The sequence below is a fragment of the Chiloscyllium plagiosum genome, unplaced genomic scaffold, assembly GCF_037043375.1.
Source record: "Chiloscyllium plagiosum isolate Xiang-an unplaced genomic scaffold, Cpla_swu_hap1 HiC_scaffold_3, whole genome shotgun sequence".
Classification (NCBI taxonomy): domain Eukaryota; kingdom Metazoa; phylum Chordata; class Chondrichthyes; order Orectolobiformes; family Hemiscylliidae; genus Chiloscyllium; species Chiloscyllium plagiosum.
Window position 1 is genome coordinate 152864267 of NW_028270141.1, and position 26697 is coordinate 152890963.

The following is a 26697-nucleotide window of genomic DNA, read 5'->3' on the forward strand; positions in this document are numbered from 1 at the left end:
TTGCCCTTCACAAAACCATGCTGACTATCCTTGATCACATTATTCCTATCTAGATGTGCATAAATCCTATCCCTTACAATTCTCTCTAAGACTTTGCCCACAACAGAAGTGAGACTCACCGGCCTATAGTTACTAGGGCTATCCCTACTCCCCTTTTTGAACAAGGGAACCACATTTGCTATCCTCCAGTCTTCTGGGACTACTCCTGTAGACAAAGAGGACATAAAAATCAAGGCCAATGGCTCTGCAATCTCCTCCCTTGCTTCCCAGAGAATCCTAGGATAAATGCCATCAGGCCCAGGGGACTTATCTATTTTCACCTTTTCCAGGATTTCCAACACCTCTTCTCTACATACCTCAAAGCCATCCATTCTACTTATTTGTGCCTCAGTATTCTCATCGACAACAATGCCCTGTTCCTGAGTGAATACTGAAGAAAAGTATTCATTCAGTGTCTCCCCAATCTCTTCCGCCTCCACACGCAACTTCCCCCTACTATCCTTGACTGGACCTATTCCTACCCTAGTCATTCTTTTATTCCTAACATACCTATAGAAAGCCTTAGGGTTTTCCCTAATCCTATCTACTAAGGACCTTTCATGTCCCCTCCTTGCTGCTTTTAGCTCTCTCTTCAGGTCCTTCCTGGCTACCCTATAACTCTCAATCGCCCCAATTGAACCTTCACTTCTGGCACCTTTCCCTGCCACCGCAGCAAGTGCAAAACCTATGCCCACACCACTCCCCTCACCTCTGTCTAACACCCCAAGGGATCCTTCCACATCCATCAGAAATTCACCTGTACCTCTACCAATGTCATCTGCTGCATCTGTTGCACCTGATGTGGTCTCCTCTACATCGGGGAGGCGGACACCTTCTTGCAGATCAGTTCAGAGAACATCTCTGGGAGACCTGCACCCACCAACCCAACCACCCCGTGGCTGAATACTTAAACTCCCACTTCCCCTCCCATATGGATGTGATCTATATGGACTTCAGTAAGGTGTTCGACAAGGTTCCCCATGGGAGACTGGTTATCAGGGTTAGATCTCACGGAATACAGGGAGAACTAGCCATTTGGATACAGAACTGGCTCAAAGGTAGAAGACAGAGGGTGGTGGTGGAGGGTTGTTTTTCAGACTGGAGGCCTGTGACCAGTGGAGTGCCACAAGGTTCGGTGTTGGGTCCTCTATTTTTTGTCATTTACATAAATGATTTGGATGCAAGCATAAGAGGTACAGTTAGTAAGTTTGCAGATGATACCAAAATTGGAGGTGTAGTGGACAGCGAAGAGGGTTACCGCAGATTACAGCAGGATCTTGATCAGATGGGCCAATGGGCTGAGAAGTGGCAGATTAACTTTAATTCAGATAAATGCGAGGTGCTGCATTTTGGGAAAGCAAATCTTAGCAGGACTTATACACTTAATGGTCAGGTCCTAGGGAGTGTTGCTGAACAAAGAGACCTTGGAGTGTAGGTCCATAGCTCCTTGAAAGTGGAGTCACAGGTAGATAGGATAGTGAAGAAGGCGTTTGGTATGCTTTCCCTTATTGGTCAGAGTATTGAGTACAGGAGTTGGGACATCATGTTGTGGCTGTACAGGACATTGGTTAGGCCACTGTTGGAATATTGCGTGCAATTCTGGTCTCCTTCCTATCGGAAAGATGTTGTGAAACTTGAAAGTGTTCAGAAAAGATTTACAAGGATGTTGCCAGGGTTGGAGGATTTGAGCTAAAGGGAGAGGCTGAACAGGCTGGGGCTTTTTTCTCTGGAGCATTGGAGGCTGAGGGGTGACCTTATAGAGGTTTACAAAATTATGAGGGGCATGGATAGGGTAAATAGGCAAAGTCTTTTCCTTGGGGTGGGAGAGTCCAAAACTAGAGGGCATAGGTTTAGGGTGAGAGGGGAAAGATATAAAGGAGACCTACAGTGCAACATTTTCACGCAGAGGGTGGTACATGCATGGAATGAGCTGCCAGAGGAAGTGGTGGAGGCTGGTACAATTGCAACATTTAAAAGGCATTTGGATGGGTATATGAATAGGAATGGTTTGGAAGGATATGGGCCAGGTGCTGGCAGGTGGGACTAGATTGGGTTGGGATAGCTGGTTGGCATGGATGGGTTGGACTGAAGGGTCTGTTCTGTGCTGTACATCTCTATGACTCTATGACACTCTGTCAAGGACATGCAGGTCCTGGGCCTCCTCCACTGCAAACCGTTACCACCGAACGCCTGGAGGAAGAATGCCTCATATTCCACATTGGGACCCTGTAATCCACATGAGGTAAATGTGGATTTCAAAAGCTTCCTCATTTTCCCTCCCCCCCTATTATCCCAGTCTCAAGCCTCCAACTCGGCACCACCCTCCGGACCTGTCTGTCACTACCCCCCTCTGACCTATCACCTTCTCCCTCACTCTCATCCATTTATTCCTTTCTCAGCTACCTTGCTCCCAACCCCACCTCCACCCCCCTCCCATTTACCTCTCAGCCCCGACCCACAAGCCTCATTCCTGATGAAGGGCTTATGCCCGGCACGTCGATTCTTCTGCTCCTCAGATGCTGCCTGACCTGCTGTACTTTCCCAGCAACACACTCTTGACTCTGATCTCCAGCATCTGCAGTCCTCACTTTCTCCTCTTGGTGGGCTCGTTAGTGTTTGTGTACCCTGATGGCGAACTTTCTTTTGGTTTGCCCTATGTAATGCTTGTGTCAGTCTTTACATGGTATTTTGTGTAAATAACAATGGTTCTGTTGGTTGTGGGTATGGGATCCTTTATACTCATCAGTAGCTGTCATAGTATGGTTGATGGTTTGTGGGCTACCGTGATACCTAGGGGTTGGAGTAGTCTGGTGGTAATTTCCTTTATGTCTTTGATGTATGCCAGCATGACCAGCATATCTGGAATTTTACACTGGTGAGGATATTCTCATGAGTTGATGAGTTTCTTCCAGTTGAGCACATTTGGTAATGACAAGGATTTGGTAATCACCAAGGCAGAAGGGAACAACAACCGACTTCCCTCCCTCGATGTAATGGTTGAACGCGAGGCCAGTAGGGAGTGCTACAGCAGCATATACAGGATGATCACCCAGACAGACCAAGTACTCAACTACAGCAGTAACGATCCCAACACTCTCGAATGGAGCTGCATCAGAACATTGTTCAAGTGAGTGGTGGACACTGCAGCATCCCAGAGCCACGCAAAGCTGAAGAAGAACACCTATATGGCATCTTCAAAAACAACGATTACCCAAAACTCTACTTACAGAACAGGCCACAACAGGAAGACACAACACGTATGGATACACTGGTCACCCTGCCATACATCAAGGACTACATCACTATTTTTGGTGGCTTACAAACCATTCCTCCTGTATTCATATCTAAATCATTTATATAAATGAGAAAAAGCAGTGGACACAGCACCAATCCTTGTGGACACTGCTGGTCACAGGCCTTCACTCTGAAGAACAACCCTCTACCACCATCCTCTGTGTCCTAGCTTCAAGCCAATACTGTATCCAAATGGCTAACTCTCATTGTATTCCATGTGATTTAACCTTGCTAACCAGTTTACCATGCAGAACATTGTTGAACACTTTGCTGAAGTTCATGCAGATAACATATACTGCTGTCTTCATCAATCTTCTTTGTCATTTCTTCAAAAAACTCAATCAAGCTAGTAAGACACAATTTCCCACACATAAAGCTATGCTGACTATCCCTAATCAGTCCTTGCCTTTCCAAATATTTGTAGATCCTGTCCCTCAGAATCCCCTCCAGCAACTTACCCACCACTGATGTCAGGCTCACCAGTCTATAGTTTCCTGGCCTTTCCTTACTATCTTTCTTATATATTGACATCATATTAGCTACACTCAAGTCTTCTGGCACATCACACATGGCTACTGATGATACAAATATCTCAGCAAGGGGCCCAGCAATCGCTTCCCTAGCTACCCACAAAAAATAACAAACAAACTGATATTTGTTTATGAGGCCAGGCCTGAAAGTTAATAACAGATTGGTTTTTTTTCAAAGTACTCTATAGATATCGGATCAGTGGTGCTGGAAGAGCACAGCAATTCAGGCAGCATCTGAGGACAGGCAAAATCGACGTTTCGGGCAAAAGCCCTTCATCAGGAATAAAGGCAGAGAGCCTGAAGCGTGGAGAGATAAGCTAGAGGAGGGTGGGGGTGGGGATAGAGTAGCATAGAGTACAATAGGTCAGTGGGGAAGGAGATGAAGGTGATAGGTCAGGGAGGAGAGGGTGGAGTGGATAGGTGTAAAAGGAGCTGGGCAGGTCGGACAAGTCCGGACACGTCAGGGGATCGTGTTGCTGGAGGTTAGAAACTAGGATGAGGTGGGGGAAGGGGAAATGAGGAAGCTGTTGAAGTCCACATTGATGCCCTGGGGTTGAAGTGTTCCGAGGCGGAAGATGAGGCGTTCTTCTTCCATGCGTCTGGTGGTGAGGGAGCGGCGGTGGAGGAGGCCCAGCACCTCCATATCCTCGGCAGAGTGGGAGGGGGAGTTGAAATGTTGAGCCACGGGGCGATTTGGTTGATTGGTGCGGGTGTCTCGGAGATGTTCCCTAAAGAGCTCTGCTAGGAGGCGCCCAGTCTCCCCAATGTAGAGGAGACTGCATCGGGAGCAACGGATACAATAAATGATATTAGTGGATGTGCAGGTAAAACCTTGATGGATGTGGAAGGCTCCTTTAGGGCCTTGGATGGAGGCGAGGGAGGAGGTGTGGGCACAGGTTTTACAGTTCCTGCGGTGGCAGGTGACTTGTCCGGACTTGTCCGACCTGCCCAGCTCCTTTTCCACCTATCCACTCCACCCTCTCCTCCCTGACCTATCACCTTCATCTCCTTCCCCACTGACCTATTGTACTCTATGCTACTCTATCCCCACCCCCACCCTCCTCTAGCTTATCTCTCCACGCTTCAGGCTCTCTGCCTTTATTCCTGATGAAGGGCTTTTGCCCGAAACGTCGATTTTGCCTGTCCTCGGATGCTGCCTGAATTGCTGTGCTCTTCCAGCACCACTGATCCAGAATCTGGTTTCCAGCATCTGCAGTCATTGTTTTTACTCTATAGATATGTCAACCCTACAAAGGGCAGGTGTTTGAATGTTAACAGGGGTCTAACACGGAGGGCAATGCCAAAAGCATGTTGAAAAAAAAGCAACACAAAGAGAAACAAAAACTTGCACTAGTTTTGAACTGTGTTTTTGTCATAAATATGTGACTACAAAGCTCCCTGGAATCACAGTTATGAAAATTAAATGAAATTCCTTGGAGCCTGTTGGAAGCTATCTGCATTGACTGGTACCTTTCGAAACCAAACAAGATAAAATCCTATGTGCCTGTGATATAATGGATCATTGAAACAGCTGAAGTTAGCCAGCCAGTTACATCTCATTCAAAGTTTGTGCGAAGATTTGTAGCTCGGGTGCTCGTTGTTGTGGTTCTGTTCGCCAAGCTGGAAGTTTTTGTTGCAAACGTTTTGTCCCCTGGCTATGCGACATCATCAGTGCTTGGGAGCCTCCTGCAAAGCGCTTCTTTGATGTTTCCTCCGGTGTTTATAGTGGTCTGTCCCTGCCGCTTCCGGTTGTCAGTTTCAGCTGTCCGCTGTAGTGGTTGGTATATTGGGTCCAGGTCGATGTGTTTGTTGATGGAGTTTGTGGATGAATGCCATGCCTCTAGGAATTCCCTGGCTGTTCTCTGTCTGGCTTGCCCTATGATAGTAGTGTTGTCCCAGTCGAATTCATGTTGCTTGTTGTCTGTGTGTGTGGCTACTAAGGATAGCTGGTCGTGTCGTTTCGTGGCTAGTTGATGTTCATGTATGCGGATTGTTAGCTGTCTTCCTGTTTGTCCTATATAGTGATTAGTGCAGTCCTTGCATGGTATTTTGTACACTACATTCGTCTTGCTCATGTTGGGTATCGGGTCCTTCGTTCTGGTGAGTTGTTGTCTGAGTGTGGCTGTTGGTTTGTGTGCCGTTATGAGTCCTAGGGGTCGCAGTAGTCTGGCTGTCAGTTCCGAGATGCTCCTGATGTATGGTAGTGTATGGTAGTGTGGCTAGTGTGGCTAAAGAGAAAGACCACGGAACGAGGACATACCACAACCAAAAGGACTAGCCATGAACCGAAAGGACTAACCAGCTATCCTTAGTAGCCACACACACAGACAACAAGCAACATGAATTCGACTGGGACAACACTACTATCGTAGGGCAAGCCAGACAGAGAACAGCCAGGGAATTCCTAGAGGCATGGCATTCATCCACAAACCCCATCAACAAACACATCGACCTGGACCCAATATACCAACCACGACAGCGGACAGCTGAAACTGACAACCGGAAGCAGCAGGGACAGACCACTATAAACACCGGAGGAAACATCAAAGAAGCGCTTCGCAGGAGGCTCCCAAGCACTGATGATGTCGCCTAGCCAGGGGACGAAACGTTTGCAACAAAAACTTCCAGCTCGGCGAACAGAACCACAACAGTTACATCTCATTTCTTTCTCTTTTGATTTATCCCTTAACAATGTCTGTTTCTCAATCTGTCTTCATAGGGTAGGGGCTAGAATCAACTAGGATCAGGTTTAAATCATAGACATTAGATTATCTTATTATTTCACTTTGCTCTACTAATGCTACCATATTATTAACAAACAATTAACTCTTGTTTAAGTCATGATCCTGGTGTCTGGTATTGGTTATTCACAAAGCCTGGTATCAGTTGTTTAAAAAAAATCTTAATTGTGGATGGGGATGCTGATTTGATTTGCTTTCCTATCTCTCTGTCATTATAATCCTTACCTAACCTGCTTGTAATCTACTCAAAAGAACTGTATAAATGTTTCAGGTATGATTTTCCCTTCATGAAGCCATTCTGACTCTGCTTGACTTTATTATGTGTTTCTAAATACTTTGTTATTACATCCTTTCTAATAGGTTGCCCTCGTGATGTTGACACTGCTGTGATCTGATCCCTCCCCATGATCTTCTCACTCCTGTGATCTGAATCCTCTCTGATGTACTGACCTGAGTTATCTCATATACTACCTTGATTTTTGCAATATTATGAGGTAATTTTTTTAAAATTTCAAAACTGTACTTTATTCATAAAAATCTTTGTATATATGTATCCAAGGAAATGGCTGAGGAACTGAATAATTACTTCGCGTCAGTTTTCATGCTGGAAGACACGAGTAATATCCCAAAAATTCCAGGGTGTAAGGGGGCAGAACTGAATTTGGTGGCCTTCGCCGAGGAGAAGATGCTGGAAAACCTGAAAGGCCTGAAGGTAGATAAATAACCTGGACCTGAGTTCTAAGGGCAATAGCTGAAGAGATAGTGGATGCGTTAGTGATGATCTTTCAGGAATCACAAGTCAGGAAAGGTCCCAAAGGGCGAGAAAATTGCTAACCTAGCACCCCTGTTGAAAAAGGGGGTAAAGTAAAATACATAAAATTATAGGCCGATTAGGCTAACCTCGGTTTGATTAGATTAGATTAGATTAGATTAGATTAGATTAGATTACAGTGTGGAAACAGGCCCTTCGGCCCAACAAGTCCACACCGACCCGCCGAAGCGAAACCCACCCATACCCCTACATTTACCCCTTATCTAACACTACGGGCAATTTAGTATGGCCAATTCACCTGACCCTGCACATCTTTGTGACTGTGGGAGGAAACCGGAGCACCCGGAGGAAACCCACGCAGACACGGGGAGAACGTGCAAACTCCACACAGTCAGTCGCCTGAGGCGGGAATTGAACCCGGGTCTCTGGCGCTGTGAGGCAGCAGTGCTAACCACTGTGCCACCGTGCCGCCCACGGTTGTGGGGAACATCCTGGAGTCCATTGTGAAGAATGAGATTTCTGAGTACTTGGAACTGTATGGTAAAATACAGCAACATCAGCATGGTTTCTTTAAGGGGTGGTCATGCCTGACAAATCTGCTAGAATTCTTTGAGAAAGCAACAAGCAGGTTAGACCAAGGAGAGCCAATGGATGTTATCCACCTGGACTTCAAGAAGGCCGTTGATAAGGTGCCATATGGGAGGTTGCTGAGTAAGATAAAGCCCCATGGTGTTAAGGCAAGGTGCTAGCATGGGTAGAAGATTGGCTGTTTGGCAGAAGACAGACAGTGGGGGGTAAAATGGTCCTTCTCAGGGTTCCGCAAGGGTCAGTGTTGGGACCATAACTTTTCACTTTATACATTAATGATCTTGATGAAGGAACTGAGGGCAGTTTACAGGCAATACAAATATAGGTACAGGTAGCACTAAAGAGGTGGGGTCACTGCAGAAGGATTTGGACAGGTTAAGAGAATGGGCAAAGAAATGGCAGATGGGGTACAATGTGGGAAAGTGGAGGTCATGCACTTTGGTAGGAAGAACAGAGGCAGGGATGATTTTCCAAATGAGGAGAAAATTCTGAAGTCTGAAGTGCAAAGAGATTTGGGAATTCTAATCCAGGATGCTTTCAAGGTAAATTTGTAGGTTGAGTCAGTAATTAGGAAGGCAAATGCAATATTAACATTTATTTTGAATATAAAAGTATGGATGTATTTCTGAGGCTCTATAAGGCTCTAGTCAGACCACATTTGGAATATTGTGCACAGTTTTGGGCCCCATATCTCAGGGAGGATGTATTGGCCCTGGGGTGTACTCAGAGGAGTTTCATGAGAATAGTCGCAGGAATGAAAAGCTTAACATATGAGGGACGTTTGATGACTCTGGGTTTATACTTGATGGGGTTTAGAACGATGAGGGGGGAATCTAATTGAAACGTACAGAATATTGAATGGCCTGAACAGAGTAGATGTTGGGAAAATGTTTCCCTTGGTGAGAGAGACTAGGACCCGAAGGTACAGCCTTAAAGGGAAGACCTTTTAGAATGGAGATAAGGAGAAACTTCTTCAGCAGGGAGTGGCAAATCTGTAGAATTTATTGCCATAGAAGGCTGTGGTGACCAGGTCACTGAGTATATTTAAGACAGAGATAGATAGGTTATTGATTGTCAACGGGATCGAGGTTTACGGGGAGAAAGCGAGGTTTAGAAACTTATCAGCCATGATGGAATGACAGTGCAGACTCGATGGGCTGATTGGTCTAATTTCTACTCCTATCTCTTATGGTTTTACAGATTGACACCAACGCAGTTCGATTCTGTACAGTTCCGTATCAAGCAAACAAACAAAACTTTGAACTTTGACTGTATCACAAAAAAACCAAAGACCTTTCTTACACAATACTAATACTTAGAACATAGAACATAGAACATACAGCGCAGTACAGGCCCTTCGGCCCTCGATGTTGCACTGACCTGTCATACCAATCTGAAGCCCATCTAACCTACACTATTCCATGTACGTCCATATGCTTATCCAATGACGACTTAAATGTACTTAAAGTTGGTGAATCTACTCCCATTGCAGGCAAAGCATTCTACTCTCTGAGTAAAGAAACTACCTCTGACATCTGTCCTATATCTATCACCCCTCAAATTAAAGCTATGCCCCCTCGTGCTCGCCATCACCATTCTTGGAAAAAGGCTCTCCCTGACCACCCTAGCTAACCCTCTGATTATCTTATATGTCTCTATTAAGTCACCTCTCAACCTTCTCTCTCACGAAAACAGCCTCAAGTCCCTCAGACTTTCCTTGTAAGACCTTCCCTCTGTACCAGGCAACATCCTAGTAAATCTCCTTTGCACCCTTTCCAAAGCTTCCACATCCTTCTTATAATGTGGTGACCAGAACTGTACACAATACTCCAAGTGCGGCCACACTAGAGTTTTGTACAGCTGCAGCATAACCTCCTGGTTCCGGAACTCGATCCCTCTATTAATAAAAGCTAAAACACTGTATGCCTTCTTAACTACCCTGTCAACCTGGGTGGCAACTTTCAAGGATCTGTGTACATGGACACCGAGATTTCTCTGCTCATCTACACTACCAAGAATCTTACCATTAGCCCAGTACTTTGCATTTCGGTTACTCCGACCAAAGTGAATCACCTCACACTTGTCTGCATTAAACTCCATTTGCCACCTCTCAACCCAGCTCTGCAGCTTATCTATGTTTCTCTGTAACCGACAACATCCTTTGTCACTACCCACAACTCCACTGACTTTAGTGTTATCTGCAAATTTACTAATCCACCTTTCTATGCCCTCATCCAGGTCGTTTCTAAAAACGACGAACAGCAGTGGACCCAACACCGACCCTTGCGGTACACCACTAGTAACTGGACTCCAGGATGAACATTTCCCATCAACCACCACCCTCTGTCTTCTTTCAGCAAGCCAATTACTGATCCAAACTGCTCTATCTCCCTCAATCCCATTCCTCCGCATTTGTACAATAGCCTTCTGTGGGGAACCTTATCGAACGCCTTGCTGAAATCCATATACATCACATCAACCGGTTTACTCTCATCTACCTGTTTGGTCACCTTCTCAAAGAACTCAATAAGGTTTGTGAGGCACGACCTACCCTTCACAAAACCGTGCTGACTATCCCTAATCAAATTATTCTTTTCTAGATGATTATAAATCCTATCTCTTATAACCTTTTCCAACACTTTACCAACAACTGAAGTAAGGCTCACTGGTCTATAATTACTAGGGTTGTCTCTACTCCCCTTCTTGAACAGGGGAACCACATTTCCTATCCTCCAGTCTTCTGGCACTATTCCTGTAGACAATGACGATTTAAAGATCAATGCCAAAGGCTGGGCAATCTCCTCCCTGGCTTCCCAGAGGATCCTAGGATAAATCCCATCCAGCCTAGGGGACTTATCTATTTTTACACTCTGCAGGATTTCTAATACCTCTTCCTTGTGATCCTCAATCCCACCTAGTCTAGTAGCCTGTATCTCAGTATTCTCGACAACATTGTCATTTTCTAGAGTGAATACTGTTGAAAAATATTCATTTAGTGCTTCCCTTATCTCCTCTGACTCCACACACAACTTCTCACTACTATCCTTGATTGGCCCTAATCTTACTCCCATCATTCTTTTATTCCTTAAATACCTATAGAAAGCCTTAGGGTTTATCCTGATCCTATCCGCCAACAACTTCTCATGCCTCCTCCTGGCTCTTTTGAACTCTCTCTTTAGGTCTTTCCTGGCTACCTTGTAACCCTCAAGCGCCCCAACTGAGCCTTCACATCTCAGCCTAACATAAGCCTTCTTCTTCCTCTTGACCAGAGATTCCACTTCCTTCGTAAACACCGCTCCTGCGCTCTACAGCTTCCTCCCTGCCTGACAGGTACATACTTATCTAGGACATACAGTAGCTTTTCCTTGAATAAGCTCCACATTTCTAATGTGCCTATTCCCTGCAGTTTCCTTCCCCATCCTATGCTTCCTAAATCTTGCCTAATCGCATCGTAATTGCTTTCCCCCAGCTGTAACTCTTGCCCAGTGGTATACACCTATCCCTTTCTATCACTAAAGTAAACATAACAGAATTGTGATCGCTATCACCAAAGTGCTCACCTACTTCCAAGTCTAACACCTGGCCGGGCTCACTACCCAGTACCAAATCTAATGTGGCTTTGCCCCTTGTTGGCCTGTCTACATACTGTGTCAGGAAGCCCTCCTGCACACACTGGACAAAAACCGACCCATCTATAGTACTCGTACTATAGTGTTCCCAGTCAATATTTGGAAAGTTGAAGTCCCCCATGACAATTACTCTGTCTCTCTCACTCTTATCGGGAATCATCTTTGCTATCCTTTCCTCTACATCTCTGGAACTATTTGGAGGCCTATAGAAAACTCCCAACGGGGTGATCTCTCCTTTCCTGTTTCTAACTTCAGCCCATACTACCTCAGCTAATGAATCCCCAAACATCCTTTCTGCAACTGCAACACTGTCCTTGACCAACAATGCCACACCTCCCCCTCTTTTACCATCTTCTCTGTTCTTACTGAAACATCTAAATCCTGGAACCTGCAACACCCATTCCTGTCCCTGCTCTAATCATGTCTCCGAAATGGCCACAACATTGAAGTCCCAGGTACCAACCCATGCTGCAAGTTCACCCACCTTATTTCAGATGGTCCTGGCATTGAAGTAGACACACTTCAAACAAACTTCTTGCTTGGCGGTGCCATCTTGCGTCCCTGAAACTTGATTTTGGACCTCCCTACTCTCAACCTTTCCTATACTCGAACTACAATTTTGGTTCCTACCCCCCTACTGGATTAGTTTAAACCCACCCCAATAGCCTTAGCGAATATCCCCCCTAGGATATTGGTACCCCTCTGGTTCAGATGAAGACCATCCTGCTTGTAGAGGTCCCACCTACCGCAGAAAGAGCCCTGATTATCCAGGAATATAAACCCTCCCTCCTTCACCATTCCAATAGCCATGTGTTCAACTCCTCCCTCTCCGTATTTCTCGCCTCACTAGCACGTGGCATGGGCAACAAACCAGAGACAACAACTCTGTTCGTTCTCGCTCTAAGCTTCCATCCTAGCTGCCTGAATTTTTGCCTTAAATCCCCATTTCTCTTCCTACCTATGTCGTTGGTACCTACGTGGACCACGACTTAGGGCTGCTCCCCCTCCCCCTTAAGGATCCCAAAAACATGATCAGAGACATCATGGATCCTGGTACCTGCAAGGCAACACACCAACTGTGAGTCTCTCCCGTCCCCACAGAACCTCCTATCTGTCCCCCTAACTATGGAGTCTCCAGTGACTACTGCTCTGCTCATCTTCCCCTTTCCCTTCTGAGCAGCAGGGACAGACTCTGTGCCAGACCCCTGTACCCCACTGCTTTCCCCGGTAAGGTCCCCCCCCCCCAAAAGTATCCAAAACGATATACTTATTGTTGACGGGAATGGCCACAGGGGACCCCTGTACTGCCAGCCGGTTCCCTTTCCGTTCCCTGACTGTTTGCCTTTTGCCTTTTTCTTGTACCTGAGGAGTGACTACCTCCCTGTTACTCCTCTCAATAACCCCCTCTGCCTCCCGAAGTTCATCCAGCTCTAGCTCCAGTTCCCTGTTTTCGAGGAGCTGGAGTTGGGTGCACTTCCCGCAGATGTAGTCAGCAGGGACACTAGTGGTGACCCTTACCTCCCACATTCTGCATATATATTTGAGGCACTAGGAAGGTCCGGTAACTGAACAGACCCGCATTCATCTTCAACAGGATGGCCTCAGATTGTGGCCTTTGCCCATTGCACCTTGGCAGCAGCTGCCCCAAGCTTTAGTATGCAGTCCTAGACTTTGGAATGTGCCAGTGTGCAACACTCAGTCAGGGTCAACCCATTGTTCTGGAAGAACAACAAGGTTCAGGCAGACCAAAGAGAGTCTTGCACTAAGTTGATCGCTCTCCAGACATAGTTGATGTTTGTCATGGCGTGCATCCCAGGGGAACAGCCTTTAGAGCACAGAGTCCCACATCACTGAACTATCTTGGGATGAACTTTGACGAAAACCACTGCATCTTTCTCTTTGAGGTAATCTTTTCCCCCTAAGATCCAAATGTTTCTCTCACTCTGCCACTCACTTGTACTAACACCCGCCCGATTGAACACTAAGGTTTCCCATTAGCTACTCAATTGGTGTGAGTGCTGTGATGGAAAGGGATTAGAAAAAAAATTAAAGTCCCTTTTGTTTGAATTTCCATTTGATTTCGGCCAAAGGTGTCCACCAATGCTCCATCTTAACAAATACTGTAAAATTATGAAAGCTTTGTAAAAATATGTAACTATTTGTAAAGGCGCTGTACTGCTCTGTAAAAAGTTTAGGAGTGTGACTACCTTGCAAAAGCAGTTGAGGAGGCGTTTGTCATAGTCGTCTGTAACTCGGCCTCCATACTGAACCTCTCCGAGCATGTAACGTATAGTATTCCATGACACTCCCTGAACGAAACCAAATATAAGGAGGTTTAATGTCAACTGAATAATATCAGAAGGTCCACTTTTGAATGAACAATGAACAAAGAATAGTGCAGTACAGGAGCAGGCCCTTCACTCTCCAATCATGCTCCAACATATGACGCCTTTCTATTGGAAAGACCTTTTTGCCTCCATGCAGTCTGTAGCCCTCTATTGCTGGAGCAGCATGAAATTATGGAGGCTTTAATAGAGAATAATAGAATGCAATTTTAATTTTAATGCAATTTTAATCTTATAAATTGGAAAAATCAATTTGACAAAGGTAGACTTGTGGGTACTTGTGTTTACTCACAAGGTGCATTCAGAACGGTTTCTTAAAACATTACATTGTGAAGTCAACCAGGGAACAGACTATTTTAGATACAAAAACTGAAATTGCTGGAAAAGCTCAGCAGGTCTGGAAGCATCTATGGAGAAAAATCAGAGTTAATGTTTCAGGTTCAGTGACCCTTCCACAGAACTGATGGTGGCAAAGAAAAAGTTGGTTTTTATGCAGAACGTACGGTGGGGTGAGGGGATAAAGAGTAACCAATAGGTGGAGATAGAGCCCAAAGAGAGAGAAAACCAGTTGGACAAACAAAGGAGTGGATAACAATCAGCTGAGGAGCACGAATAGCTGTTAGTGGGGACTATTAGTTTTGGGGATAATTAATGGCTAACAATGAGTTGTGTGTAATAGCAGACCATGTGATAACAAGGCCTGGTGTGTGGGGCTGTGGTAAGGGCATGAGAGAAGGTGTCTCAAGCCCCTAAAATTGTTGAACTTGATATCGAGTCCAGAAGGTTGCAGGGTTCCCAAGTGGAAAATGAGATGCTATTCTTCCAGTTTGTGCTAAGCTGCACTGGAGCACTGCAGCAAGCCTGAGACAGAGATGTTGGCCAGGGAACACAGTGATGTTGAAGTGATAGGGTACTGAGACCTCAGGGTCTTTTTTGCAGGAAAGATGGAGGTGTTCAGCGGAACAGGTAAACTTGCTTCACTTGGAAGGTGTGTTTGGGCCCTTGGATACTGAGGAGGGTGGAGGTAAATGGGCAGGCATTACTCCTACGGCTGAAGGGGAAGGTGCCATGGGGCTGTAGGTGGGGTTGGGGTGCGGATACTGGGAGTGGAGAGGGAGTGGATCAGGGTGTCTGGGAGGGATAAATCCTTTCAGAAGGCTGACAAGGGAGGGGAGGGTAATATATGTACCAGCAGGTGGCGTCCTGCTGGAGGTGGCAGAAATAGCAGCTAATTATCCTCTGGATGTGAATGCTGAGGGTAAGGGGGGACCCTATCACTGTTGTTGGAGGGAAGAAACAGGGTGAGGGCTGAAATGCGGGAGATAGGTCAGACCTGACTGTGAGCCCTGTCATCTACAGTGTTGGGATTCCTTGATTCAAGAAGAAAGTGGACATTTCAGATTATTTTAGACTTGACAATGTATATTAAGACAGAATTAACTGATGAACTCATAGCAAAAGATCCTGTTGGAAAGAGTGATCATAACATATTGTAATTTCTCACTCAGTTTGATTTTTCTCAGATCCTTTGTACTGCTCCTGAAAAGAATGATTAACAAAATTGTGGCTGAAGGATTGTGGGGTCATAGCTTGGATTAAAGGCTTGGAGTCGGAAAACAGCAGGTCACAGTAACTTGGCTATTATTCAAGCTTGAGGACAGGAGAGATTGGTGTTCTCAGACTAGAATCAATGCCTTTGGTGCTGGATATAAATGTGTTATTTCCTTTATGTTTATTTGAAATCACAAGCTTTCGGAGCAATGCTCCTTCTCAGGTGTTGGACCAGAAGCTGGTGTTGTGTGATTTTTGACCTAGTCCTCCCCAATCCAACACTGGCTCCTCCACATCATTTCCTTTTCCTGTCCATGACATTTTAATAATCTATTTACCTTGACCCCTCAATCTCCATGGACTTCCCGATTTTAAATTTTCAACACTTAGCAAAAATCTCTATCCTCTTTTGGTCCAGAATTGAGGTTTTTGCTTATTGTGATTTTTATACATTCACTATTAAAATGGCCATACAAAACAGATCACCTTCTTTTTATCACAATCATCAAGATGGTTCTGGATGAACTGGATACTGGCTGTGAAATCTGAAGAGTTGAACTCATATGGAATACACCATCCCAGAGGACCAAACTTGCGCCGTTCCTAACATGGAAGATGTAGTAGAAACAAAATTTTATTTATTACTATTTTTGTTCATTTTACAGAATTCAAAATAATCCCAGATTAAACTAATTTCCAGTCTCTTAGTGAACTCATGAAAGGATTATAAAAACTTCAGATCTTTCTGTTGCTACCATTTGCTTGGGGCCCTGGGCTCAGCCACATCACTGCCTATCTATTGGTTGAATGTTGAGAATAGTTCTGGATAGCCCTGAAATTGTTTCTGACATTTTTAATATTACATTCAGCCCTTGACTGTTTCCTACAAAAAAAGCTCTTAACTTTTGCAGAGCGTGTATTCAGCATGGGAAAGGCTGGAATCAGTGAGCTGGGTAGTGGTCGGCAGCGAGGAAAAAGCACAGCCTTTATTCTCTTGAAACCAAAGAAGCAATTGAAATCTTTAAAATTATGACAGGCTTTGAGAAAGTGAATCTGGACGGAATATCTCATTTTGTCGATTAATGCAGATCTAGAGACCGTCAATACAAGATAGTCCCTAAAAAATGCAATCGGAATTTCTGGAGAAATTTCCTCACAAGACAGTGATAAGATTATGCAACTTACTAGAGTGAATCACACTATATCGGGATGTTTGTGAACCAGGGAGAATAGTGGACCAAGAGTTGAGTGCATTCTGACAAGCATGCTTAAAAGTTATTGCCAATGCTACATGCCGTAATTAAATCCTGCAATGATGAGAGTAGTACATAATGATGGATGGGAAGTTTTTGTTCTTCAATGCTAAGTAACCATTAAATTTACAAAAACTGTGGCAGTTTACAGATGCATTATCCAACTAGAGAAGAACTCCACAAGGTTCGACACTCAACAGTGTTGAGATGTGTCATTTGGACCCTATGCTTAACATTAACTCACAATCCAGCCATCTGTTCAGTCTTTGGAAACAATGGAGCAGTTGGCCAACTGTTGAAATACTTCAAAGTTCTAATGTTTCAAGCTCTAGGTTGTGATGTACCTGTGCTTTGGAATTCCTTTATGAACGCTTGCCTGGGTTCCAAACTCTATAATGGATTTAGCCGAGCAGGGTTTGTCGATTGAACTGTAAGCTTTGTTTTTATTGATTCTTTTATGAGCAATTCGTAGGATTAAAGTTGAAAGGCTTGAGTAGCTGTATGTGTACTTTGAGAGTTGCTATGGGTACTTAAGAGGATTAGGTATTTCAAGTGGAGTTTGTATGCCTGTGTGTTTGATTGACAGCTTTGAGTTTATGAACAAAATGGGAAGAGTTAAGTAACAGCAATGATTCAAGACTCTTATAGACTTCCTGATCGTTGCACATAAAAATACATATATCAGGGCAGTATGACTGTTACAATGTAGTTATGATGGGTGATTTTAGATTTTACATTACTTTTAATACGCTGTTCTACTTCTGCGAGCCAATAAATTTCAATAATCTATTCAGAATAATTTGTTTGCATTAGTGCCTGATTTTCTTGCCCCCCACCCCCTCCCCCCATCTGACAGAAACTAGGTGAAAAAAATAGTCATGCTGGGGTAGGAGGGAGGAGTGGGTGGGGCAAAGAGGGTCAATTAAAATTTTGAGTTAGCAGAGGCCTAAATAGGTTAGCTTAAAAGTGTGTGCTTTCTTTTGTGGTGTCAAGAGAAACAAAAGGGCTCTTCTAGATTCCACAAAGAAGGTTAACTCGTCTCAGGTGCCCCTCTGACTCTGTCATCTCCTGTAAGATTCTTCGAGAAATCCCTTCCCTTTGATTTACCTTCTTTCCAGCTCTTAGTTCTTTGATACTGGCTAGTGGCTCGCTGTTTCCCTTCGCTCCCCCTGTCACTAACCAGCTTCTGCTATTTGTCTGATCAGTGGATGTCATATCCATTACCTCCCTGAGGCCACAGTTACAATTGCAGAAGGACATGATGATGCATATTTACAGAATTGGCCCAGTGATTTCAGGTGAATAGCATTGCTTCTAGCTGAAAGGATCAAGCTCAAGTAGAAGGAAGTGAGTACTGGACACCTCACCAGTTTTTGCATTGTGAGAAAATTAGCATCACTCTACAGTAGATGATTAGAATCAAAAACTGTGTTGCTGGAAAAGCACAACTGGTCAGGCAGTATCCGAGGAGCAGGAGACTTGATGTTTCGAGCATGAGCTTATTGAGGAATTCTGATGAAGGGCTTATGCTCGAAACATTGACTCTCCTGCTCCTCGGATGCTGCCTGATCGGCTGAGCTTTTCCAGCAATACACATTTTGACCCTGATCTCCAGCATTTGCAGTCGTCACTTTCTCCCAACAGATTATTAGAGTACAGGAGAGTCCGATCTGGCTCTATTACCTGGACTGTGGTGTGTAGGAAAGCAACTGCGTACAATAGTGGTTTCCACATGGGTAGATTTGAATATTCGATTTGATCTTGAGTAATTCCAGTGAATGTCCTTTTCAGTCCTGCCCGCACTCCCTGAGGGGGCTCATTAGTGTACTTTATGGATGTCTGCAAAATAAACAATGGACAATTTCAAGTTGATAGGCAGCTCATCACTCTAATCTTTGCTTCACAAAGATTGGAAACCACTAAATATAGTTACGTTGAGCTATCAACTCTTCAAAAACCTCAAGTTTTTGGTAATTTGTGACTCATTAGTTATTCCAGTCAGAATAAAGAACTCAATAACTCACAGAGTGTTTTGAATGAGAAACATCTGGGTATTCCTAGAAAGGATGTATCATATCCAGTAGCTGTCCAACACATTGCAAGCTTGACAAGAGCACTCAACTTGCTTCTTGCTTACATTATGTCTTGACCTAAACTTGACACTAGAATTGTTTGAGTGTTGGAACTTTAGCTCTTTTCTCACTTATCCACATTGCAATCATCTTCATAGCATCATGCCAGTTGCTCTCAACTGGTTAACAACATGCCTTGTTTGAACACCATGCTTCTCATGTAGCTGAGCTACTAACTAGAGTACAACCTTTGAAGTAGTTCGAGTCACTAGAGAGGAGAACGGTGGAATATTCCTGAAAATCATAAGCTTCAGCGATAAAGGCATTCACATCAAACCAAATGTTATTATACCTGTCCTTAAACTTGTAGTTATTGTGGAAAACAAACTTTCTGGGAAGGAAGAAATCAGAATACCAAATATCCATCACCCCCAAAAAATTTTTTGATGACTTTTAGAGGTGTTTATTGTCCTTTTTTATAAATGAAGTGCAATTGAGACAGAGATAATAAGCTGTCTGCTACAAGCCAATAAAGTAAACAGCTTGTGAGGTCTTGGGTTCTTTTTTAAGTTAGAACAATAGAAGCAGCCTGAATGGGTGGAGTCAGACTCCCACGGAACCAGGGTTTTAGTTTAACTTTCAGTAGCTGTCGGGGTTTTGAAGCTGCCATACATCTCTCCCTGCTATAACAAAATGTTGTGAGTTCTCTTTCTCTCTGCCAGAACTTTCTTTTGGGTGTTATTTTCTCCTGGATTGGAGACGTATTGCATGTGAGTCAAGAGTGTGATGCTGGACAAGCACAACAGGTCAGGCAGCATCCAAGGAGCAGGAAATACGATGTTTCAGGCAAAAACCCTTCATCAGGAATGAGGCAGAGAGCCTCGAGTTTGGAGAAATAAATGGGGGGGTGGGGCTGGGGAGAAGTTAGCTGAGAGTGCAATAAGTGGATAAAGGTGGGGGTAAAGATGATAGGTCGAAGGGGAGGGTGGAGTGGACAGGTGGGAAGGAAGATTGACAGTTAGGACTGGTCATGAGGACAGCACTGAGCTGGAAGGTTGGAACTGGGATAAGATGGGTGTAGGGGAAATGAGGAAACTGGTGAAATCCACATTGATGCCGCCATGTGGTTGGAGGGTCCTGAGGCGGAAGATGAGGTGTTCTTCCTCCAGGCTTCGGGTGGTAAGGGAGTGGCAGTGGAGGAGGCTCAGGACCTGCAGCTCCTCGGCAGAGTGTGAGGAGGAGTTGAAGTGTTCGGCCATGGGGCGGTGGGGTTGATTGGTGTTTGGCCATGGGGTGGTTGGGTTGATTGGTGGTTCAATTGCATGCGAGTCAATCTATGTTACTGACTTTGCCTTTGCCAAGGTTGTGTTTATGGGATGTTGCTATATTGGAAAAGTTGCTGTTAGTAGTTAGATAATCTATCATTCTGAAAAGTTTTCCAATACATTAAAGTTACACCAATTCATCTTTCTTGTTTGTGTTCAGCTTAAAACCGAGTAGTGTGAGCAATCGAATTACATCTGGAACACAGACCTTATACTTGACTTTAAATTTTAAGAAGTTTGGGTCTAGGCTATTCCCTTGATATATTTGAAGGGGGTTTGGTCTGGTCCATACCAACAAAGAATGATAGCAGGATACCATGGTTGGACAATGTCCACCAACTGAAGCATTTACCTCTCCACCTACGCACCATGTTGTGGTGTAGCTCTCTCTCATTTTAAGAAGAATGTTCAAATATTTTGATCCACTGACAGAGAAGGAACACAGATTATTTCCAAGTCAGGTTAGTATACAACTTGGAGGGGAACTTGCAGGTGGTGATGCTGTTCTCACACATCTTCTATCCTTGTCCTACTGGGTGGTGCTGGTTATCTGTTTAGACCTTAAAGTATAGGAGCAGAATTAGACCATTCACTCCTTCATTCGATAATGACTGATATGTTTCTCAACCCCATTCTTTTGCCTTCTCCCTGTTACCCTTGATCCTCTTACCAATCAAGAATCTATCTATCTCGGTCCTAGATACATTCGATGACTTGGCCTCCACAGCTTGTGCAGCAATGTGTTCCATGGATTCACCACCTTCTGGCTAAAGAAACTCTTCCTCATCTTAGTTCTAAATGGCTCTCCCTTTATTATGAGGTTGTGCCCTCAGATCCTAGTCCCTCCTACTAGTGGAAACATCTTCTCCATGTCCACTCTATCTAGGTTTCTCAATATTTTGCAAGTTTCAATGAAATCTCGCCCTTTTATCCTTCTGAACTCCATTGAGTTCAGACAGAGTCCTCAACCACTCCTCAAACGACAAGCCCTTGAAAATGTAAACCTCCTTGAGAACCTCTCCGATGCCAACATATGCTTCCTTAGATACAGAGCCCAAAACTGCTCACAATATTCCAAAAACTGTCTGAGCAGAGCCTTACACAGCCCCAGCTGTACATTGCTGCTCTTGTATTCCAGCCCTCTTGAAATGGATGCTAACATTGCATTTTCCTTCCTAGCTGTCAACTGAACCTGCATGTTAACTTTAAGAGAATCCTGAACTAGGACTGCCAAATCCCTTTGTGTTTCAGGTTTCTGAAGGTCTTCCCCATTTAGAAAATAGTCTACACATCTATTGTTGCTATCAAAGTGCACAACTTACACTTTCCTACATTGTATTACACTTACCACTTCTTTGCCCACTCTCCTAGCCTGTCCAAATCCTTCTGCAGCCTCCCTCTTCCTCAATACTACTTGTCTTTCCACTTTGTGTCATCTGAAAACCTAGCAACAATGCCCTCAGTTCTTTTGTCCAGATTGTTAATGTCAAATGTGAATAGTTGTGGTCCCAACACTGCCCGCTCCAGAGTCACCAGCCACCATCCCTTTATCCCTACTCTTTGCCTTCTGCCAGTCAGCCAATCCATGCCATACCTTGCCCCTAACACCGTGGGCTCTTTTCTTATTTTGCAGCCTCCTGTGCAGCATTTTGTCAAAGGCCTTCTGGAAATCCAAATATATCACATCAACTTTGTCTAACTTGTTCATTACTTCCTCAATGAATTCTAATAGATTTATCAGGCATGACCTTCCATTAAGGAAGCGATGATGACTCAGCCCTATTTTACCATGCATTTCCAAGTAATCCAAAATCTCATTCCTTCATAATGGATTCTAAAATCTTAATTATGACTGAGGTCCAGTTAACTGGTCTATAGTTTCCAGTCTTCTGCTTCCTTCCCTTCTTTAACAGGGATGTAACATCAGCCATTTTCCAATCCTTTGAGACCCTCCCTGACTCCAGTGATTCATGAAAGATCATCACCAATGCCTCTACAATCTTCTCAGCCATCTCCTTCAGAATGCTGGGGTGCAGTTCAACTAGTCCAGGTGGTTTATCTGCCTTCAGACCTTTCGGCTTCCCCAGCACCTTCTCCTTTGTAGTCGCCACTACAATCACCTCTGCCCCCTGACTCTCGAAATCCTTGTATGCTGCTGATGTCGTCGACTGTGGAATTGGAAGGTGCTGCTGAAGGAATCTTGGTGAGTTGCTGTAGTGCACCTTAACTGCACATGTACATAATTTGATAGTTCGCAGAATAATCACTAACCTGGAGTAGTGTGATTGGAAACTTCGGATGTGGTTCAGTGGTTATCCACACTCGGAAAAACTCATGCACATTTTCACTTGTGAGTAAAGTCTCTAAAAGCTCATTCATAAATTCCAATCCTAAATGACAGTTCTGCAGTAAGACCCAGCCACCCTAAGGAATAAGAAATAACGGTTCAATTAGTTTACTCAGGCGATGCAAAATCCAGTATATCTCAAAGGCCTCAGCAGACAAGGAAAAACAAATATAAGATAGAGATTATACATGATGTTCCAACTGACAAAGTTTAGATTGCACAGATTCATTTTATTAAAACACTGTAGTCATGAAGTTGAAGGTGTGTACTCTACCTTTAAGAGAGAGAGAATCCTGCTCTGAACTGAGAGATTACAAGAATCTGCATATATGACGAGATGGCAGTCCCAGAGTGTATTGGAAAATTAAAAATATTTGGCTGTGAAATGGAACCTGAGTTTTCGGAGCTGTTTTGACAACAATTCGAATTTAACCAATTAATTTAAGTCATGCCCCAGGATACTAAAATCCAATCGAGTTTGAATTTATTGTTTTGCCAACATTGAACCAATGAGACAATCCGATGTTGAGGGTATAAAATGCGGACATTTTGAAAATTGGTCAGCGAGCAACTGCCATAGTGAGAGAAATTCACGGAGAGCTAACATCTTGCTATCAAAGAAATTAGAAAACAACCTCTATCAAAGGTACCTTTACATATAAAACATGCTCGCAGTAAAAAGGAAGAAGACAACCCATGGCGATCAGCAGCCAGAAGAGTGAAGACACAGATGAAGACAGAGACTGTGTGGTTTTGAAATTAAGTTATTGTAATTTTAATAAATGTCAAATTGGGACGGCATATTGTTATAGAGTTGGAGGTGGATAGTAAGCAGTTAAGAGAAAGGGGAGCCTAGAGTTATGAATTGTTATATAATGTTCACTTTTAGAATTAAAATATAAATTGATGTTATTTCCTTTAAATAATGGAATTTGGGAGTTCTCTGTCACTCATATTTTAACAAATGACGAGGATAGGTGGGGTGCTTGGGTTTAAGTAACAGAGGGGTTCGCTTCTGCGTCATAACACTGTTTCTGTTCATGACTGTATGAACAAAAGAATGTAGGGTTACATGAATATCCCACAGACATTCTGGTATTTGGAGGTAAGTCTGATTTATTGAATGAAGATTGGACACAGTCTCTGGTTTAAAAATGAGACTATGTGGTCGTCTACCTGTAGATACCTTTGTAGGTGTCTCTCATTTTACTGCTGGGTTTTTGCAGGAGATGCTGCAGAACATCCAGTTAAGAAAGCCCATTTTAATCAAGAAGGGAACTGAAGGTTATGTGGAAAGGCAGAAAATGAGCTGAGCATTTTCAGATCAGCTATGATCTCCTTGAATGGTGTACTGAACTCATTGGGCTGAATGGCCTCCTTCTACTCCCGTGTCTTATGATCACACAAAGTTTGAATACTCTCCACATCTCTGAAAATACTTCCAAGGAACTCCTTTGTAAGTATCAAAAAAACAGTTGCAAGAACTTGAAAGGAAGAGAAAGTGCTCAAAATATGAACAAGACAGACAGATCTGTAAAGGGAACAATGAGACAAATAGAACAGAAAGTTAGTTGATAACCAGATGGATATGACCTGGTAGGAGTGATGACATAAGTATACAACAGCCACGTTTGACAATGAGTAACTATTCCAAATCCATTTATAAAGATGCTGACAGCCTAGTGCTCCACACTGCCTCCCCCCCCCCCCGTCAGCCTAGTGCTCTACACTGCCTCCCCGCCGTCAGCCTAGTGCTCTACACTGACCCACTGTCAGCTTAGTGCTCTACACTGACCCACTGTTAGTCTAGTTCTCTACACTGCCCCCCCGTCAGCCTCATGCTCTACACTGACCCACTGTCAGTCTAGTTCTCTACACTGCCTCACTGTCAGCCTAGTGCTCTACACTGCCCCCCTGTCAGTCTAGTGCTCTACACTGTCCCCCTTCCCAGGTCCACAGCCCCCAACAACCTACCTTCCCTTCCTGGCACCTTCCCCTGCCACCACAGGAATTGCAAAACCTGCGCCCACACCTCCCCCCTCACTTCCATCCAAGGCCCCAAAGGAGCCTTCCACATCCATCAAAGTTTTACATGCACATCCACCAATATCATTTATTGTATCCGTTGCTCCCGATGCGGTCTCCTCTACATTGGGGAGACTGGACGCTTCCTAGCAGAGCGCTTTAGGGAACATCTCCAGGACACCGGCACCAATCAACCCTACTGCCTTGTGGCCCAACATTTCAACTCCCCCTCCCACTCTGCCGAGGACATGCAGGTTCTGGGCCTCCTTCATCGCTGCTCCCTCACCACCAGACGCCTGGAGAAGAATGCCTCGGAACGCTTCAACCCCAGGGCATCAATATGGACTTCAACAGTTTCCTCATATCCCCTTTCCCCCACCTCACCACAGTTCCAAACTTCCAGCTCAGCACCACCCCCATGAACTGTCCTACCTGTCTATCTTCCTTTCCACCTATCCACTCCACCCTCCTCTCTGACCTGTCACCTTAATCCCCACCCCCATTCATCCATTGTATTCTTTGCTACCTTCCCCCACCCTCCTCCCTGACCTATCACCTCCATCCCCACCCCCATTCACCTATTGTACTCTATGCTACTTTCTCCCCCAACAAACTACCTTCCCTTCCTGGCAGGGGAAGGTGCCAGGATGGGAGGGTGGGTTGTAGGGGGGGCGTGGACCTGACCAGGTAGTCACGGAGGGAACGGTCTTTGCAGAAGCAGAAAGGGATGGGGAGGGAAATATATCCCTGGTGGTGGGGTCTTTTTGGAGGTGGCGGAAATGTCGGCGGATGATTTGGTTTATGCGAAGGTTGGTATGGTGGAAGGTGAGCACCAGGGGCGTTCTGTCCTTGTTACGGTTGGAGGGGTGGGGTCTGAGGGCGGAGGTGCGGGATGTGGACGAGATGCGTTGGAGGGCATCTTTGCAGTCTCTAAAGAAGGAGACCATCTGGTGTGTTCTGTGGTGGAACTGGTCCTCCTGGGAGCAGATATGGTGGAGGCGGAGGAATTGGGAATACGGGATGGCAATTTTGCAAGAGGTAGGGTGGAAAGAGGTGTAATCCAGGTAGCTGTGGGAGTCGGTGGGTTTGTAAAAAATGTCAGTGTCAAGTCGGTCATCATTAATGGAGATGGAGAGGTCCAGGAAGGGGAGGGAGGTGTCAGAGATGGTCCAGTTAAATTTAAGGTCAGGGTGGAATGTGTTGGTGCCACCGCAGGAATTGCAAAACCTGCGCCCACACCTCATCCCTCACCTCCATCCAAGGCCCTAAAGGAGCCTTCCACATCCATCAAAGTTTTACCTGCACATCCACCCATATCATTTATTGTATCTGTTGCTTCCGATGCGGTCTCCTCTACATTGGGGAGACTGGATGCCTCCTAGCAGAGCACTTGAGGGAACATCTCCGGGACACCCGCACCAATCAACCACACCGCCCTGTGGCCCAACATTTCCCTCTCTCACTCTGCCAAGGACATGGAGGCCCTGGGCCTCCTTCACCGTCGCTCCCTCACCACCAGACGCCTGGAGCAAGAACGCCTCATCTTCTGCCTCGGAACACTTCAACCCCAGGGCATCAATGTGGACTTCAACAGTTTCCTAATTTCCCCTTCCCCCACCTCACCTTAGTTCCAAACTTCCAGCTCAGCACTTGTCCTACCTGCCTATCTTCTTTTCCACCGATCCACTCCACCCTCCTCCCTGACCTATCACCTTCATCCCCTCCCCCACTCACCTATTGTACTCTATGCTACTTTCTCCCCATCCCCACCCTCCTCTAGCTTATCTCTCCACCCTTCAGGCTCTCTGCCTTTATTCCTGATGAAGGGCTTTTGCCCGTAACATCGATTTTATTGCTCCTCGGATGCTGCCTGAACTGCTGTGCTCTTCCAGCACCACTAATCCAGAATCTGTTTTCCAGCATCTGCAGTCATTGTTTTTACCTGGTTGATTTTAACCCTACTGCGTATCCTCTTGCAAGGATGCCTGCCTTGAAGAAGTTTTCTTTCTCTCTCTACAAGAATCTCAGGGAGTCCCTCTCCCTCTGCAACTCCCAGGTCATTTCCTCTGCCCTGAAGCTCTTCAACCATGTCCTGAAACAAACTCGCTACCACAGCCACATTTGCTTCCTCAGTGCCTGCCTCCATAACCAACTCATCCCACGCGGACTCCAGACCACCTTTAAAC

The 26697-nt window shown here is 44.9% G+C and overlaps 1 protein-coding gene across 1 annotated transcript in view; it reads right to left on the reverse strand.

The window, feature by feature from the left end:
* LOC122540179 (dynein axonemal heavy chain 8-like) overlaps positions 1-26697 on the reverse strand; it is a 1258818-nt gene that overhangs the window by 45236 nt on the left and 1186885 nt on the right. The window contains exons 83-86 of the mRNA XM_087976819.1: positions 22411-22563; positions 18426-18581; positions 15976-16092; positions 13801-13902 (exon numbers count right to left, since the gene is read on the reverse strand). Of these exons, the coding sequence (XP_087832945.1) occupies positions 13801-13902; positions 15976-16092; positions 18426-18581; positions 22411-22563 (528 nt within the window). The remainder of the gene's footprint in view (positions 1-13800; positions 13903-15975; positions 16093-18425; positions 18582-22410; positions 22564-26697) is intronic.